At 35.7% G+C, this 19,988-nt stretch overlaps 1 protein-coding gene across 1 annotated transcript in view; it reads left to right on the top strand.

The window, feature by feature from the left end:
* Positions 1 to 19,988, top strand: part of mon2 (Mon2 homolog, regulator of endosome-to-Golgi trafficking) — a 749,535-nt gene that overhangs the window by 302,763 nt on the left and 426,784 nt on the right. Inside the window, exon 12 of the mRNA XM_090397718.1 lies at positions 634 to 945. Coding sequence (XP_090253844.1) covers positions 634 to 945 — 312 coding nt within the window. The remainder of the gene's footprint in view (positions 1 to 633; positions 946 to 19,988) is intronic.

The raw sequence follows: 19,988 nt of genomic DNA, 5'->3' as shown, positions 1-19,988 counted from the left end.
ATGTTGATAAATAAAAATAATTTTGAAATTATAAATTTGTTTTTTCATTGTTAGGCCGAGAACTTTTCAGACCACCCTCGTAGCTGGGTTTAGGCCATGGAGTTGTCAGGATCAGATTTGCACTTTAACCAAATAATTCAGAAATTATGGGAATATAAAATTATCAGTATTTGAACTTTATAGATCTGGAAAAGGCAAATGACAAGATTCAAAGAGAAAAACTGATCAAAAAGCTATAGTTATTTATATAGTGTAAATGTGACATTTAAATTAATTTATATATTTTTTTCCATTAACTTCTGGATATAGGCCCGCCCCTTAACTTTCCAGTTTTGTCTGTTTTTAGCCGATGTACACATCTCATATCAAATCTTTGTAGATCATCCATCCATCTTGCTCTTTGATGACCTTTCCTTCTCTTGGTATCCACTTGGTGCTTAATTTTGTCCACCTTTTATCTGGCAGTCTACTTATATGGCTGGCTCGTTAAAAATTTGAAATTAAATTTTTTAAATCTTTTAATGTAGTAACATTTTTCTGATTATGCTAAATGTTTTTCAAATTATAAGTAAATGTGATTCTGTAAATTTATCTTCATACATGTCATATTTATTATGTTATATTCTTTTACAGTATTGAGCTATTGGATAAGTTGGAGGCTCCTAGTATATCTGATGGATATGGAATATCAGTTGCTTATGCATGTTTACTAGATGTTGTTCGTAGCATAGCAAAAATAACTGAGCAGGGTAAACCTCTGAAGCAAACAGATAATCATGAGCATATTTCTAATGATTGTGATCACAAAATGCCCAACATAGAAAATGCAAAAATTGATAATTCTTCAGAAAACATAAATTCTGATAATACAGTTCTTCATGAACAGCTGATTAACTCCTCATGGTGTGGTCTTCTGGCAGCCCTGTCGCTTCTTTTAGAAGCTAGGTAAGTGTCAAAATTAGAACTTCATTGCCTAATTATACACATTCTATGTATTAAGTGTATGCACATGCAGACATCTAAAAACAGAATTTTTTGGTGATAATGTAAAAGAAATTTACTTAATTTTAGAAATGATCGTAACCACTTAATCCCCCCTCCCCCATCTCTCTCTCTCTCTCTCTCTCTCTCTCTCTTTTACAGTCTCAAAATGGCTATGTTTATACTTCATTTCACTTATTTATTTATTTATATTTTTTTTTAATTTCAGTATTTAAAAAAAAATGTTTTTATAACTTTATTGTTTCATTTATATAAACTAGCTTGGTAAAAATCATTGAATAAGTGCAAATATAAACAAAACATCTTTATTGAATAGCAATTAAGTTCAATTTACAGTGAAAAACTGCTTTAGTGCATAATGATTTTTTACTAATTTCTGGTAGGCAGTTAGTGCTAATGTCCATGAACGAACCTCTTTTGAAGTATTGGTAAACTCTTCTACTGTAAAGGGTCAGCATGAAATGATTCTAATTCTCTGTTCCTGTTCATTCCATAATTGTTTTCTCCGTAGTTCAGTTTATTGTTGCAGCTCTGTACTAGTTGGTGCAATGTTTCAACATCATTTTCTCAAAATCAGATATTTTACAATCATTGCTTTCCAATGTACTGCATTATTATTATTATTATTATTATTATTATTATTATTCAGGCCTCCATGGAGTCAAGAGACCCATCGTGGGAGGTCCTTCCTAGGAAACACAAAATCTGTCATACCACTCCTTGAACTCACTGACCATTCTTGCTCTCACCACTCTATCAGGCAATGCATTCCACAGTTCAACCACCCTCCACGCAAAGAAACCACTCCTCGCCTTCTTGCTTGCAGCTTCCTTTCATAACTTCCAGGGATGGCCCTTCGTCATCACTCCTTCCCACTGTTCCACCAAGCGAAAGAACTCTCCAGTGTCCACCATGTAACTACCTCTCAACAGTTTAAAAGTCTCGACCATACCACTCTCATAATTCTCGCATACTGACTCTCATAACTAACGTTGTACAGTCCTGAAGCCATCTTTGTTATCTGCCTCTGTACCCTTTCCACAGTTAATTTATCCCCTTCAAATCCTGGGGACCAAATTTGAGAACAATAGTCTAAATGTGGTCTGATCAGGGTCTTATACAACAGAATGATAACTTTTTTTATCTCTGCAGGTCAGCGTCCTTCTCAGTATTGCAGCAGTCCTCTGGGTTACCTTCATCACCTTTGCAATATGCTCTCTGAATTTCAGTTTCCTATCAATCATCACCCCCAGATCTCTTGTCTCCCCTACTTCCTCCAGTACAGCTCCTACAATCAAGTATGCAGCCTCCCATCGATGTATCCCAAACTTCAAGACTTTACATTTTGCTGCATCCGATACCCCATTCATTTACCCATTTGTCTAGTTTATTCAAATCCTCTTGCTGGGCTACCACCACCCTTCCTAGCTTCATATCATCTGCAAACAACTGAATATCCCCTTGAAATCCATTGACAATGTCATTGTTATAAAGATTAAATAATACAGGTCCCTGTGGGACCCCACTTATAACCTTCTGCTTTCTTGATATTGCCCTACCATACACAACTCTCTGATACCTATCAGATAGTGGCACCCTGTCAAATGCTTTTGCAAAATCCAAAAATGGCAGTAATATGCCTTTCCCTCATCAACTGCTCTTGTCACTTTATTATAAAAGGCAATCATATTACAGTAATCCCTCGATTAATGCACCTAATGCATTCTTTAAATTAGGCGCATTAATTTAAAAACAAAGGTGCATTAATCGAAAACGCACTAATCGAATATAATAACCTATGGGAAAATGTATAATTCGTTCCTCAGACTTCTTTTTTGACCCTTAATTTTTTTATAAAAGAATTAGGGTATGTCTCAGGGCCTAGTTGAAGGAAAACCATGAAGCTGAAAGACAATAAAACATATTCAGAATATAAATTTATTATTCTACTTCTTAACAAAGAATTGAGCTAACGTAGTTTGGCAGGCATTCTGTTTCTTTTTTTCATACAACTGATGGTATGGTCCTATTGCCTCTTCTGCAAATTTTACTGGTTCTCTCTTCACCAAGGTCAGTCTTTAAGTATTGCTGCTTAAAAACTTTGATTGTACGAACCTATTTTCAAATTGTTTCTGTGAAACTTCTTTGGGCTTGTCAGTGATTAAATTTTCTTCATATTCTTCAGGATCTTCCTGCTGTGCATCTAAATTTAGCAGGTTGGAATCACTCAATTTCTCAGAATGAGATTTAATTAACTTAGATTCATTTGAAAAGCCTCTAAAATCATTTGCACAATGTGGAAGAATGTGCTTCGAAATGGCTTGTATATTGCTAGCAGTAATTTCATTCGACTTTGCAACTTTATAACCAGGCTGAGATTTCTCTGATTTGGTTAGAAAAGTCTTGGAAGGCATTCGCTTCCAAAAAAAAGCCCAGTTTCATCGACATTAAATATTTGTTGATCACAGTAGTTCCCTTCTTACACAATTTTCTTCAAAATCTCTGGATATCTCCTTATCTGCACTTGCAGCTTTGCCTGTGATTAGAACATTATAGGCTATTTCTCTTTTTGAAACCCTCAAATCACCCAGCACTAACGTGGAATTCTTCTTATTTTCCATCATTGATAGCCCTTACTTTCCAGGTTACAAAGAGACAATGCTTTTGATTTAATAAGACCAGTGTTTAGCGGGATCCGTTTTTGGTTACAATCTTCGATCCATGTAAAAAGAAGTCTCTCTAATTCAGTCATTATGATACTTTGATTTTTGGTGCATGCATGATGAACTTCAAGCAGTGCTACCTTTCTCTTTGTATTCAGCAGTTGATTCACCCATTTTTGTGTTCTTGTCCTATCTTTGCTCTGGACTCGCCTTGTTCATTTTTCTTTATTATTTCAAGTTTTTCTTCCAATCAGATTACTTTTCGAATCATTTTCACAATTCTGTTTTTTGCTCACTAATTCTTTTACTCATGATTGAAGGTTAGGAAAATAATTTAAAATAAAAAAGTATGGAAAACAATTGCTCCAGATGTGATCTGCAAAATGCTATGTAAAGCAGGCGACATAAATTTTGGCGGTAAATTTGGAACATAGCGTACATGGAAGTAGTGTAGTATACCATAAAAAAATAACTCTGTAAAATGTTTCAAATCAGTAACTAAATTATTTCATCCTGGTGACTGATTTTAAAATAGTTAGTCATAAAAAATGTATAGATCGAAAATTTTTAAAATCTGTAACATTTATTTTTAACATGTATATAGGCACACTAATCAAATTTTAGAGGCGCACTAATCGAATTTGGGTATTGAAAAAAATGACGCGCACTAATCGAAAACTCACTAATCAGGAGTGTATTAATCGAGGGATTACTGTACTAAAGCAAGAGCGCCCCTTAACAAATACATGTTGATTCTCACAGATAACATTACTCTCATCTGCCCAATGCTGCATATAGTCCCTCACTAATTTCTCCAAGACTGTTGAAAAGCCAGGTCAACAGAGCTGTCAGTTCTTAGACACATTCTCTCAAAACCTGTGGTGAAATACCATCCAGTCCCACAGCTTTACCGACATCCAGAGTACTCAGTATTTGGAACACACTCTCCTCTTGCACCTCTAAACCTGAACCTGCCCATCCCTCTAGTATTAAAACCTACTTCTCCAGGATGAAATGCTCCAATAAAGTGTTCATTGAACAACTACAGTAATGTCCTCTGCATCAGCTACTCTATTCCCATTTTTATCCATTTTTATTGTGGAAGAATTGTCATTCTTCCACAATCATTTCTCCTACTGGCCACATAGCTAAAAAATTCCCTAGGATTTTCTGTGGATCTTAGTGCCAATCTCTTCTCATATTCCAGTTTTTGCCTTCTTTACCATATTAGTCAATCTCCTGGCCTGAGTCTTATATTCTTCATGCATCTGCTCTCCACTGCTCTCCTTATATCTCTTCCATAATCTCTTTTTCACCTGCAGTTCCTGTTTGATATTGTGTGTCATTTACTTTACACCAAAATTGTGTCCACTTCTTCACTCGTGGAATACAGCTTACTATTGTTGCTAACAAATATTCTTTCATAATTTCACAAGCACTAATGATAATTCTGCCCTCCATGGAACTGCCCCAAGTTGATATCTAAGACTATTATAATTACACCCCTTATAATTCCACATATGTTCCCTTTTCTTTGATACGCCTGCATGTCTATTCATCTTCCAAGTCAAAACCAGTGGTCACTCTCTCCAACTGATGGGAGAGATGTCATCTCAGTTATTATCAGCTCTTCTGATGCTATGACCAAATCCAAAACTTTTGAACTTCTTGTTCCCTCTACTACTTGTTGCCTAAGACATTTGTCCCTCAAAAATTCTAGAAATTCCATTCCCTTATTACTACATGCATTTTCCTCTTCCCAGCTTATACTGCTGTAGTTAAAATCTCCCATAACAATCATTCTTCTTGCACTTGCCAAGCTCAACTGCCTAAACATCTCCTGCTCCACATCCTCTGTGCTCCTTGGCTTGTAGCAACACCCACTGAATATCCTGTCTTGCCCACCTCTACCTCACCCATATGCTTTGCTTTCAAAACCATTAGTGTTACTGCCTTCCAAAGCCTCCACTCTTAGAGGACATAAGTCATCACTTATCATAAGCAGTACTCCACCACCACGTTTTTCCTTCCTCCTGCTGAAATATGCTGTACCCTGCTACTTCTATTCCTGTTATTATGTCATCTTCCATCAACCACATCTCAGAGATCCCAATAATCTTTGGCCAGGCTGATGCTATCAGTGCCACCAATTCATATCCTTTATTCTGGATACTCCTGGCATTAGTATAAAGCATAAAAATGTCACTGCTTCTATACCTATCATTATCTCCTCCAGACCCCACTGGACTCAGCGTTACATGATGTTGTCTCCCTTCTCCCAAGCACTTCCCACAAGAGGCCACCCCTGCTACTATTCATCCTGGGAATTCTAGTTTTCCTGCATTGACACACTGACTCGTTCAGAAAACAGCAGTCTCTCCAGATGCCTACGTACTTCCTCATTCAAAATCAAGCGGTCTCTCTCGCATACAATTCCTTTCTGTCTTCAAATGCCCTCCAAGCATTCCACATATTTCAATCCTCTCTTCTGACACATTCTGGCTATTATGCTATTCATTATTACTGCTCTTCTGCTCAGCTCGTCACTATCATACCTGGGCAACACACACACACACACACACACACACACACACACACACACACACACACACACACACACACACACACACACACACACACACACAATCTTTCCTCTCTGCATTTTCTTTTGTACAACCTCAAGCAAGAATCTCAGATCTCTCGCCACTCAATTTACATTGCCTCTCAAGTCATTCACGCCCACCATCACAGTCATCTCATCCACCTTTTCACCCGGCTTAATTGCTATAGCCACACTTTTGTCATTCCTCCAGGCAAACCCTCCTCTGGCATTCTATCTTGCACACCACGGATCATGGAGTCTCCATACATCACAGTTCTTACCACTCTGTTCCTTGATTGTTCACCTGCATCCCTCTCTCTCTCTCTTCTAACTCTTTCACTCTGTGTTCCCCTACTTATCAGCTGTCTTGTCATCACTCTATTCCTGCACTCCCTTGCATTCTACTCATTCCCTCTCTCTCTCTCTGACTGTTTCCATTCTCTTCTCTTCTATCACCATAACTCTCTCTTTCTCTCATTCCCTCTCTTCTACTGTTTCTATTCTCTCCTCTTCTATCATTCCACACCATCTCTCATTCTCTCTCTCTCTCTTCTACTGCTCCTATTCTTTCCTCTTCTATCATTCCCACACATACCTCTCTCTCTCTCATTCCCTTTCTTCTACTGCTCCTATTCTCTACTCTTCTATCATTCCCATAACACTCTCTCACTCCTTCTCTGATTTGCCTATCATTCGCCTAATCTCATCTTTCATACTTCTCATCTCATTCCTGAGACATTCTATCTCCTCTTTCAGCTCATCTCTCTCTCTCTCTCTGCAAGTTAGTCACTTTTATTCGCCATTCATCCTCCCAATCGAGACCATTTCTGAAAACTTCACAATCATTCAAGCCTTTCTCACTCCCAACTGTTATTTTTTTTCATTCATATTTTGCCCATCATTCTCACCTATCACACTACTCGTCTCTCGAGATTCTCCCGCCCCTGATGCAACGAGGTCGGTTATCATAATATCTAACTCACTAAGTTAATAACCCCCCCCCCCTTCTCTCACCTGCCACATGTCCAACTGCTGGGACACACACATACCACATGTACCGCATGCCACAAAATCCTGTATTATGTTACACAAAATAGAGTCCATAAATGGGGGGAAGGACCTGGTGACTCGCCATTGGTAATTGGAGCCGCTGCTATCCTTCAGTTAGTTTTGAGTAACTACTACAACTAAACACTAAATACTAAACACTACAACTAAACACCACTACAACTAAATGCTAAATACTATATTATATTATACTATATAGAGTATATATTATACTATGTTATATTAGCTCTACTGTGAGCTGATTTATTTACGTGATACTACAAGTATAAACTATATTTAACTATTCTAAATAACAAAAACTTATCTTCTCTTCTACTGCAGATGCATCTGACTCTTACCTCGTCTTGGTAACCCAAAAAGTGTAAGGACTGACACTATAAAATTGTCACAATATAGAATGCACATTTTGCTCATTATTTCAGGACCTATCAGTCACAGTTCAATGAATTATGACCAGTGGGTTGATCTATACTACAATAAATGGCCCGAACATTGTTATATTATTCTCTACATGTTTTACTGTTGAGACAACACACTCAAATAAAAATTTCTCTTGACATCATCTTCCATGCCCAAACGTATTCATTGTACTGAAAAGTATACAGTACACCATATTACTCATGGGCCCAGAATCTGTGCATTATATCTTGTGGCAACTAATGATGTGCTTTTGTTTTTGTTAACATAGGCTTACGGATATCACCTCTTTCATAAAAGTCTATTTCTAAATGTTGTAAGCAGGCAACTTTTCAATCTCTGTTTCAATCTATGATTGAATATTGCAACCTTCTGGTGAGTCAGAAACATTACATGTTGATTACTCTGTGAGGATTTGCACTGTTATGCAACAGCCATTAACTATAGTGTTATAAATCTGGATGCACGTGGTTGATTCATCTGATGGGTCACAGGTAAAACTATGTTTCAATTGGCCCAGGCGCAACGTATATATAAATGGACTAACCTAGTACTAATATGTGAACAAATTAGTGCTACTCATGTAGAGCTTTCAAATATAAACATAGATATCAGCCCTCTATGTGAGGAACTGTGTGATATTTTAAATCCCAAACTATGGGTGGACTGCTCCCAGTTTGGCAACATTTCCACCAATGATGTAAACCCCGAGGCAGAGGCGTTTGTGGAAAGTGAATGGAATTCGCTTTCCACGAAAAGAGCGCTCATCGAGGAGCAGAGATGTGATGCCACTTCATAAGAGCGAATAGGGAGGCACCATGAATAAGATTCGAAGGTGGAAAGAGGGTGCTATGAAGGAGGATAAAAGCGAGTTCAGGCATGTTTGAAGCTCTCTCTTTCCTGGTGGTGGTGTTGTTGTTGTTGCCTGTTCGTGTTTTCTCGTGCGGACCAACGATGCTGATGATCGGAAGGAAGCTTGACAACGACAAGGTGCAACCTTTCCCCGTTGCTGACTGATGCGAATCGGACAAGGCTATATGTGAGATGACAGCAGTTCTCCAATTCGCACCATCGGTAAAGGTTTTACCAATGTGAGATAGCAAAGGATTCCCTTCAATGGCAGTCGAGCTAATGACAACAGACCATGAGATAAGCGTGTGTCCAGCAAAGAAAAATGCCCAAATTTTGACTAGCATGTGACTTCTGGATGTAGGCGACCTACCATAGCAGAAAGATATCCCACACAAAGGACGGACGAAAGAATCACGATATCATCACGTCAGGGTGCTAAAGTACTGAAACCTTTTCTTTTACCTATGTAATAATTAGTTATGGGTGAAAGAAGGAACAAGAATTTTGGCTAGGAGGAAGGAGAACTTTACAGTGACCAGGTGCAATGATTTATTGACTGTATTGGACTGGTAGTCTGAGAACTTAAGATTGTGTGGTTCCTAATCAAATGTGAAAGAGTAAAAATGACAGAAAATTTAGTTTAGAAGTTGACTTATGTTTTGTGCTATGTGTGAATTTGATTTACCCATGGAATGTGAATAGCATACTTGTCAGTTTGAACACTTCTTACTTGCTTAACTAGTGATTTAGTAATGATAAAAATGTGATTAGCCTTTGACATGTTAAACTTAATTGTAATCTCTATGACCATTTAATAAACATGTTTTTCTATGTAAGCCTGAGTTTTATCTGAGCATGAGACTGATTTTACCACTCATGAACCCACGGACCTATGCATAAGGGTAATATAAAGAGCATTTAGGCCATGACTGTATGCTAAGATTACTTTAAACTACTTAATTATTTTAACAAAGTTAGGTAACACTTGACCTCCGGGAAGGTTTCTTTGGACAAGAATTTTCTGTCCTAAAGCTCTGACTGGTGCAGCTAAAACAAACAAATATCTTCAGAGCTTGAAAAGGGAAATGGGGTCCCAGAGAGATAGTTTAGAGATATATTCTTAGTTGGCACAAGAAAAATAATAGTAGTGAATTTATAGAAAACCAATGACGTAACAACTGTCACCAACTAGAGGGAGAATAGTTACGTCTTTAACTGAAATGCTCTCTGAAAATATAATCAAATCTAATACTCTTTGACCTCAAGTTTTTTCTGTCATATGCTGCTTGAGGAAGTTGTCTCACAACAGTTCAATAAATTCAGTTTCATTCTTCTCATGAGATTTTACTGCTACCAATTAAATATTCATGATTGTCTTAATGAAAATATATGGTGTAAAGAATGATTCAAGAATTTCCACTAAAACTGAAAAAGAAATACTTTACACATAATTTCTGATAATGTTACTTCTGCATTCACATTATTCTGGTCAAACAGCAGTGAATCTATGCATTCCAAGTGATATCTCAGTCTGTTCAGGAGAGGGGAGTTGGACAAACATTAATGACCAGCATCCCATACTGTCATACACTTTTTTGTTATGACTCAAGTATATCTGCAGAAGATTAGAGATGCCTAAATCATTAGTTTGCTTAACCTTTTTTTTTTCTTTTCTTGAAAATATTTTGAAATTTATCATCATCATCATCATCATGCACATCAAGGATTTAGGCCTAGCATGGCCTGTTCCGGCCTTAGAAGTCATCGTTTAAGAGGATGTCCTGGTTTTCTTTTTCCTAATGGCTTGTACTTTAAGGCTTGTTTTGGTAATCTTTCTGTTTTTATTCTTTGAATGTGTTCCATCCATTTATGTTTATATTTTTTAATTTTTTCTATTATTGGTTCTTGGTTTAATTCTTTCATAATTTCTTCGTTTCTTTTGTGATCAAATAGGGTATACTTTGCAGTTTTTCTCATAAACTTCATTTCTGCTGTTGTTAATCTTTGTTTGTCTTTTTGTTTTATTGTCCAGATTTCGCTTCCATACAATAAGACTGGTAGGGCTAATGTATTGTATACTTTTAGTCTGGTTTGTTTTTGAACTAGGTTTGTTTAAATATAGAGTTAATTAAACCTGTTATTTTTAAATATTTTGCAATTTTTACGTTTATATCTTTTTCATTTTCATATGTGATCATACATCCTAGGTAATTAAATGAATTCACCTGTTCTAAGATCTTGTTATCTATTACTATTTTAGTTCTTGCTGGATCTTGTCCTTTAATGGCCATAGTTTTTGATTTTTCTGTTGATATTATCATACCATAATCTTTGGATATCTCATTTAGATCTAAAATAGCTTTCTGTAGTTTATCTTCAGAATTTTTAATTATTATTTGGTTGTTGGCAAAGAGGAGAGTGTTTAAGTTTACTGTAGAAGAAAGTTTAATTCCTTGATGTAAATTTTTATTCCATTTTATTATTATTTCATTTAAGCAGATATTAAAAAGAGTTGCTGAGAGGGGACATCCCTGTTGGACCCCTTGGTTTATATCTCTCGTATATGATAGCTCATGATTTAATCTTATTTATATTTGATTATTTTCATATATACTTGTGATAACTTTTAGGATATTATTTGGTATTTGTCTTTCTTTTAATATGTTAAATAATATGTTTCTTTTAACTTTGTCAAATGCTTTTCAAAGTCAATAAATGCAATATGTGTTTCTAAATTGTATTCTCTTCTTTTCTCTATTATTAATTTTAGGCAAAAGGCCGGGTCTATACATGATCGTCCTTTTCTAAATCCATTCTGTACTTCTAAAATAAAGTTTTCGGAATATTTCATTAGTTTGCTATTTAAGATTCTGCTATATGTTTCGTAACAGGAATTTAGTATACTGATACCTCTATAGTTTTTTTAAGGGTCATTTCTATTACCTTTTTTAAAGATAGGAATCACAATTGCTTTTTTCCATTCTATTGGGGGGATACCAGTTGAATAAATTTTATTTAAAAATAATAAGTCTTTCTTTGAATCTAGTTCCTGCATATTTATATAGTTCTGAACCTAGTTTATCTTCTCCAGGTGATTTTCCGTTTCTTGTTTCTTTCAAGCTGATTTCTAATTCTTCTTTAGTTATTTCCTTTTCATTTTCGTTAATTGTTTGCCAATTGTCTTTTTTAAAATATTTGTCTGTCCACAATTCTGTGTAGTAATTTAGAAATTCTTCTAATTTCAATTCAGCATTTAATTTTATGTTTTTTTTGGTATCTGCATTTAAGTGTTTCAAAATTTTATATACATTGGGTCTTATTTTATATAAATCATGTTCTAAATTAGAAATAGATTTGTTCCATGATTCTCTGTCTTTTTCTGACTTCTCTTTTAACTATAGCTCTTATTCTTTTATATTTTATTTCATCTTCTAATCTTTTACTACTTAATCATTTGTGATAGGCTTTTTTTTTCTTTTTGATCATTTCTTTCATTGTATCATCAAATACAGGGTGTTCGGGATAAATTTGACATATTTATAATTAATTATATTTTTCCGTAAGTTACATGTATTAACACACACTTCTCTTCATTTAAAAGTTTGGACCCTTCTTCATTCATATACAAGATGTCAGAAAGGATGGATAGCTGGACCCCACCTGAATCATGGAAGAGAATAACTTGTATCATGATGATTCGTGCCCGCCATCAAAATAAGGATATTTCGACTGCTGCCCAATGCTCCCTGAATACAGTAAAAACAATCAGGCATGAACTAGAGACTTGCAATGGTGACTACGAGGATGTAGCAAGAAGAAAGATCCCTAGCAGACGATCTGATTGCGTTCGTACAGCAGAATTCCTCGCAAATCTGCAGGAACAGGTGTTGAAGAACCCTGGCATTGGAATTCGGGCTTTGTTCGTGGAGTTGCTAACTGTAGTCAAGCCCTGGATAACAAGGATAGCCAATGGTAGGCCGTATGTATGGCAGCAGGATTCGGCCCCTTGCCACACCTCTGGGAAAAGTCAAAAATGGTTGTCTGAAAATTTCTACGACTTCACCAGTCCAAATGTTTGGCCTCCAAACTCCCCAGACCTTAACCCCATGGATTATTTTGTATGGGGCGCAGTTGAAAAAGACACCAATCGCACTTCCAGTAATACAAAAGCCCAGTTAATGGATAAAATTAAAACAGTTTTTGCGGCCCTTCCCAGGGAGACTGTAGCATCAGCTTGTTCGAGGTTCCGAAGCAGAATTGAAGCTGTGATCGATGCTAATGGTGGTTATTTTGAGTAAATCTTGTTGATAGTATTGTAATTAACTCTGCCTGTAATGTTTTTTTGTCAATTCATTAAATTTAATAGATACAAAGAAGATTTTCTTTTTCCTTACGAAACTGTCAAATTTATCCCGAACACCCTGTATATCTTCAGTTTTTTCCTTTTATTGAATTTTTTGGTCTTTCCTAAGCTTTCATTTGCTGCTGCATTTAGTATCGTTTTTATATTAAGCTATTCTATTTCTATTTCTTCATTTTGTTTTATTTTGTCTAGATATTGGTTAATTCTTTGTTCATATACCATTTGTACATTTGTGTCATTCAATAGTCTAGTTTTATAAACATGTTTCAATTTTTCTTTCTGTTCTTGTTACTTGTAGCCATTTAGGTGGCAATCTTAATTTTATTTTAACAAGGAAGTGGTCACTGCTTATTTCATATCCTCTGTGAACTGTAACATTCAGTGAAAATTTTGATGTCTTTTCATTTAGTATAAAGTAATCTAATATTGCATTTTTGAAAATTATGGAGACAACTACCGTGTTTGAATAAAAACTTTAGTTTAATATAACTAAAATCTATATTCGACGTTTCGACCTTTATGTCAAGGTCATCTTCTGGAGCATACAACTATACACAGGAAACAAGCTATACTACAATCAAACTGGTTTGTTAAAGACACTGACCAACCACTACAACAACTGTTGGCCTGACCTCTGGTGAGAAAAAAAAATAAAAATAAAAAATAAAATAAAATAAAAATAATAAAATAAAAATAATAAAAAAAAATAATAATAAAATAAAATAAAATAAAAAATTATACATCAACGCTAGAGTCATATTATTAGTATTGTCTACTATATAGATATACAGGGTGTTCGGGATAAATTTGACAGTTTCGTAAGGAAAAAGAAAATCTTCTTTGTATCTATTAAATTTAATGAATTGACAAAAAAACATTACAGGCAGAGTTAATTACAATACTATCAACAAGATTTACTCAAAATAACCACCATTAGCATCGATCACAGCTTCAATTCTGCTTCGGAACCTCGAACAAGCTGATGCTACAGTCTCCCTGGGAAGGGCCGCAAAAACTGTTTTAATTTTATCCATTAACTGGGCTTTTGTATTACTGGAAGTGCGATTGGTGTCTTTTTCAACTGCGCCCCATACAAAATAATCCATGGGGTTAAGGTCTGGGGAGTTTGGAGGCCAAACATTTGGACTGGTGAAGTCGTAGAAATTTTCAGACAACCATTTTTGACTTTTCCCAGAGGTGTGGCAAGGGGCCGAATCCTGCTGCCATACATACGGCCTACCATTGGCTACCCTTGTTATCCAGGGCTTGACTACAGTTAGCAACTCCACGAACAAAGCCCGAATTCCAATGCCAGGGTTCTTCAACACCTGTTCCTGCAGATTTGCGAGGAATTCTGCTGTACGAACGCAATCAGATCGTCTGCTAGGGATCTTTCTTCTTGCTACATCCTCGTAGTCACCATTGCAAGTCTCTAGTTCATGCCTGATTGTTTTTACTGTATTCAGGGAGCATTGGGCAGCAGTCGTAATATCCTTATTTTGATGGCGGGCACGAATCATCATGATACAAGTTATTCTCTTCCATGATTCAGGTGGGTTCCAGCTATCCATCCTTTCTGACATCTTGTATATGAATGAAGAAGGGTCCAAACTTTTAAATGAAGAGAAGTGTGTGTTAATACATGTAACTTACGGAAAAATATAATTAATTATAAATATGTCAAATTTATCCCGAACACCCTGTATTAATATCATTCCAGCCAGTTGGTATGGCATAGTTTCTAATACTGGCTAAGGATTGGCTAGAGTCCTGACTTATGCTGGATCATTCATATTATGTAGGCTGAATGTGTGCCATCCATATCCTTGGAATTTTCATGCCATCTTTGTTGTTGATATTTGGGTGATTTATCAGGATTTCACAAGATTCCTTAAATTTCCTTTCGTACCAGGTTTTTGTGCGGTGTAAGGAGCAGGTGCTTTTCCAGTTGATTTGGTGTAAGGTGTTGAGGGCGTGGTCTGAGAGGCCTGCTTCACCATAATGGTTATATTTAATGTGTCTAATGTGTTCTTTCTTGCATATAGGGATTGTCCGTCCTGTTTCACCAGTGTATGGTAAGTTACAGGTGCAGCGGATGAAATAGGATGTGCTAATGGGAGGAGGGGATCCTTAGAGGAGTTGAATATGGTTTTAAGTTTAGTGGGTGGTTTAAAGGTGGCATTGAGGTTATAATGTTGTAGGATTCTGTTGATTTTTTCTGATAACCCTTTAATGTATGGGATGGCTATGGTTTAACTGTAATCTAGATTCGTTTTTGTTGTAGTTTTATGGAGTATTTTATGAACGGTATTTTTGTTATAGCCATTATTTATGAATGTGTCACTAATGATTTTTAGTTCTTGTTTCAGGGCTTGCTGGTTAGAGCAAATAGTTGTGGCTTTGTTTTTAAGGGTGTTAATGACTCCATATTTTTGTGATGGGTGGTGGTATGAATTAGCATGTATGTATTAGCCAGTGTGTGTCGGTTTTCGGTAGACCATGACCGACGACTAATATGAATGATCCAGCATAAGTCAGAACTCTAGCCAATCCTTAGCAAGTATTAGAAACCATGCCATACCAACTGGCTGGAATGATGTTAATATATGTATATAGTAGACAACACTAATAATAGGACTCTAGCATTGATGTATAATTTTTTTTTTTTTAATTTAATTTAATTTTATTATTATTTATTTTTATTTTTTTTATTTTTTTTTTATTTTTATTTTCTCACCAGAGGTCAGGCCAACCATTGTTGTAGCGGTTGGTCAGTGTCTTTAACAAACCAGTTTGATTGTAGTATAGCTTGTTTCCTGTGTATAGTTGTATGCTCCAGAAGATGACCTTGACATAAAGGTCGAAACGTTGAATGTAGATTTTAGTTATAAACTAAAGTTTTTATTCAAACACGGTAGTTGTCTCCATAATTTTCAAAAATGCATTCGGATCACCGTGTAAGCCTAAAAGAAAGTAATCTAATATTGATTTCCATCCTCTTGCTGCCCAAATATATTTATGTATGTCTTTATGTTTATAGAGGGAATTCATTATTTTTAGGTTATTATAAACTACAAAGTCAATCAATTTTTTACCATTCCTGTTTAGAGTATGTTCTCCATGTATTCCTATATTATTATTAATTTTCGTGTTTCCAATTCTTGCATTTAAGTCTCCTGCTAAAATTACATAATCATTTTTATTTATTTTATTATATATATTTTGTAGCTGATTATAAAATTCAATATTATCCTGTTCTCTTCCTTCTTCTGGGGCATATAAACCAATTATTGTTAAATAGCCTCTATCTATTTTTATTCTGGCTTCTATTATTCTTTCATTCCATAATTTATAATGTTTTAACTGTTTTGAAAGGGAGTTATGAATCCAAATCATGATTCCTGCTTGTGCTCTTTGGTCTCTGTCAACTCCACTGTATATCACATTAAAATTTTCAGTTCTCATGGTTCCTTTTAATTTCTTTTTTGTTTCAGTGATTACTGCTATTTTAAAATTTCTTTCATTTAATAATTGGTCTAATTCTATGCTATTCCTATTACATTCCAGTTTGCTATGCATATTATATTTTGTCGTTTCCATTTTTGTTTTACCTTTTCCATTCCAGGGTCGTTTCCTATAGATTCAATCCGATTATCTTTTTCTGTCAGCTTAAAAGTAGAATTATGTTCTCCATGTCAGGGGACTAGCCTGACGATGGAATAGTTCAGTGGTAGGGCTGCTACCTTAAGGCTTCTGAACTAGCCTTCTTCTGAATTTAAACCCATAGGAAGAATAGGGTATATTGAAGGGGGAAAGAGTAGATTATAGAGTAATTATAGTAAAATTTATAGAGAGGGCATAGTTGTAAGGCCAGAATGAAAAGACCCCATGGCTCTCAAGTACTCTAATAGCATTGGGGTCATAAAATAAGAAGAGTTGGCTGATAAGGCCTTATAGGAAACATTAAATTAAGTGGATCTTCCTCAAAGTAGTAGGAGGAGAGGATAGATCCAGCTAGGGGTCCATGGGAGTGCCGCTTCCCTTACAATCAAGATGATTGTTCCTTATGGCCCTGTTGGTCGACGAGCCCTTATTCAGTATATTCGGACCATCCCACCATATACACGTCTGCGCACACACACACGCATGGTGGGCTCCCCTATCCACTCTAGGGACGCGCTCTCTACGGGTTACAGGGTCCTCCGAGAGTAATTTAATTCAAAAAGTAATTTTGAAATTACTTTTTGAAAATATGGTCAATGAAAAAAAAAAATGGTAGAAGTATCTTAAGTATAAAGAGCTAATAAGCTTCATTTCGGCAATGAAAACATTACTTAAATTAAGGGGATATTAAATCCCACATAGTTTTAAAACCGAATAAAAAACTCAAAGATAGGAATCAGAGAGTTTCTTGCCGAATATAGTAAACTATAAAGTATCGGCGAACACTAGCGTTAGCCAATGCAAGTGATCCTAGTACATAGTACAATACTGGGCAGCTCGTTGCAAAGGTGGAGGAAGAAGTTCAGATCGCTATTCTTAGGTATTTTCCATAATGTAAAAACACATTTCCTAGGAAATGTATGCTGTTATTACATTATGGAGGGAGGTCACTACCCAGACCGGTTTCAGCCTTTTTTGAGGCTTCATCAGTGAGTAGCTAGACCTAATAATACCAAAGTGTATAGCGAAAAGAACTTATGTACTTTGCGAACGAGTTTCCCAAACAGGTGCAACATTAAGTTACTTAAGTATAAAGTGCTAATAAGCTTCATTTCGGCAATGAAAACATTACTTAAATTAAGGGGATATTAAATCCCACATAGTTTTAAAACCGAATAAGAAACTCAAAGATAGGAATCAGAGAGTTTCTTGCCGAATATAGTAAACTATAAAGTATCGGCGAACATTAGCGTTAGCCAATGCATTTCATTGCCGAAATGAAGCTTATTAGCTCTTTATACTTAAGTAACTTAATGTTGCACCTGTTTGGGAAACTCGTTCGCAAAGTACATAAGTTCTTTTCGCTATACACTTTGGTATTAGGTCTAGCTACTCACTGATGAAGCCTCAAAAAAGGCTGAAACCGGTCTGGGGTAGTGACCTCCCTCCATAATGTAATAACAGCATACATTTCCTAGGAAATGTGTTTTTACATTATGGAAAATACCTAAGAATAGCGATCTGAACTTCTTCCTCCACCTTTGCAACGAGCTGCCCAGTATTGTACTATGTACTAGGATCACTTGCATTGGCTAACGCTAGTGTTCGCCGATACTTTATAGTTTACTATATTCGGCAAGAAACTCTCTGATTCCTATCTTTGAGTTTCTTATTCGGTTTTAAAACTATGTGGGATTTAATATCCCCTTAATTTAAGTAATGGTAGAAGTATATTTTTGAGTATATATAATTAAATGATGAGGATGAATTTTGTATGTTTTATATTTTTTGAGATATCAAACAGAAGATTAATGGCATATAGAATGTTTACTTTATAATGATTTTACAAACTAGTGAATTGAGAGCTTTTGTTGCAGGATTTTCAGATTAAAGATAATTCATAAAATTGTTTCTTATTATATTATTATCAGGGAAAATAATTTCCCATCTCTGCCATCATAAATAAAATATAGATTAATTGATTTGTAAATTTTACTATATAAATATATTTATATATCATAAATGAAATAGGTCCATAGAGTTCTATCCAGCAAGAAGTGAAAGAATCATTTCAGAAAGTGGCTGACATAAAGAAAATGGAAAACCTTGTCTTTGTAAGAGATGTGAATTTTTGGGAAAATTTGGAGGAAGAGCAGAGCTAATGGCAAATTCCTATTGGATTTCTGTTCAGGACATGGACTAATCATCATCACTGACATATTTCAGCATAAAGATATCCACAATTCACATATGGATAAGGCACAAGAAACAAACAAAAAAATCTTATTGACTATCCTTTCCTTCATTATTATAATTATGTGACACCTCCAAGGAGCCCAAAAGAGTCATCGAGGGAGGGCACCTATTCTACAACTCCATGTCTCCACCACTCAATCCACCAACTACAACGAACCACAGCCACCATCATCATCGTCTACACCAATGCCATCTACTGCCCACCACCACTAGTATTTTTACAGACAATCACAAACATCCATGCCCATGGCAGGATTTGAACCCGCAGCCTTTTGGCTGGAGAGCGGATATGCTAACCACTTGGCCAAACAGGTCGGCCATTGTACAAATTATGGAAACAACTTCTGTGTTAAAGTAAAAACTTCAGTTTAATATTAATATAAACCAAAATAATCACTTGATGTTTCGACCTTCACATTAAGGTCATCTGGAGTTTACATATATACAAAGAAACAAGCTACACTACAATCTACATAGTATGCCAAAGTTACATAGTCTTATTGACTATGTTATTGCCAATAATGTCCATGGATTATGCCTAGGCTTACCATATGTCCCGGTTTGAAGGTATGGTCCCGGCATCCCAACCAGTTTGTCATTTTGTCTCGGTTATTTGGTAAAAATTTAAAAGTGCAGCCTCGGAAAATGCTGATTAGGCAACACGAATACCCCACTTTGACTCTGGCCTGTACGCTGCATTGCAAGTCATTGTTGAGCATGTGCAATCTTAGTTGAGTTTAGATTGCGAGTCAGTGTTTCTTTTCGGCATGTTGTTTGTGATTTTTTTTACTTCATTAAATTAATTTAACCCAAAAATGCCAAAAAGAAACTGTGTGTTTATGGATGAATTAAAAAAGCATTATTCATTTTTTAAAAAAAGTTTATGGTCATATTGACAAAGTGAAATGAGAACAGTGCTCTTCAGAATTTTCTGTGGCGCGTTGTTTGTGATTTTTTTTACTTCATTAAATTAATTTAACCCCAAAATGCCAAAAAGAAACTGTGTGTTTATGGAGAATTAAAAAAGCATTATTCATTTTTTAAAAAAGTTTATGGTCATATTGACAAAGTGAAATGAGAACAGGGCTCTTCAGAATTTTCT

Source organism: Typopeltis vanoorti, chromosome 1 (genome assembly GCF_054136105.1).
Source record: "Typopeltis vanoorti isolate ZY-2024b chromosome 1, IOZ_Tvanoo_1.0, whole genome shotgun sequence".
NCBI lineage: Eukaryota > Metazoa > Arthropoda > Arachnida > Uropygi > Thelyphonidae > Typopeltis > Typopeltis vanoorti.
The sequence above is the reverse complement of the archived record's forward strand: the minus strand, read 5'-3'. Positions and strand labels throughout refer to the sequence as shown.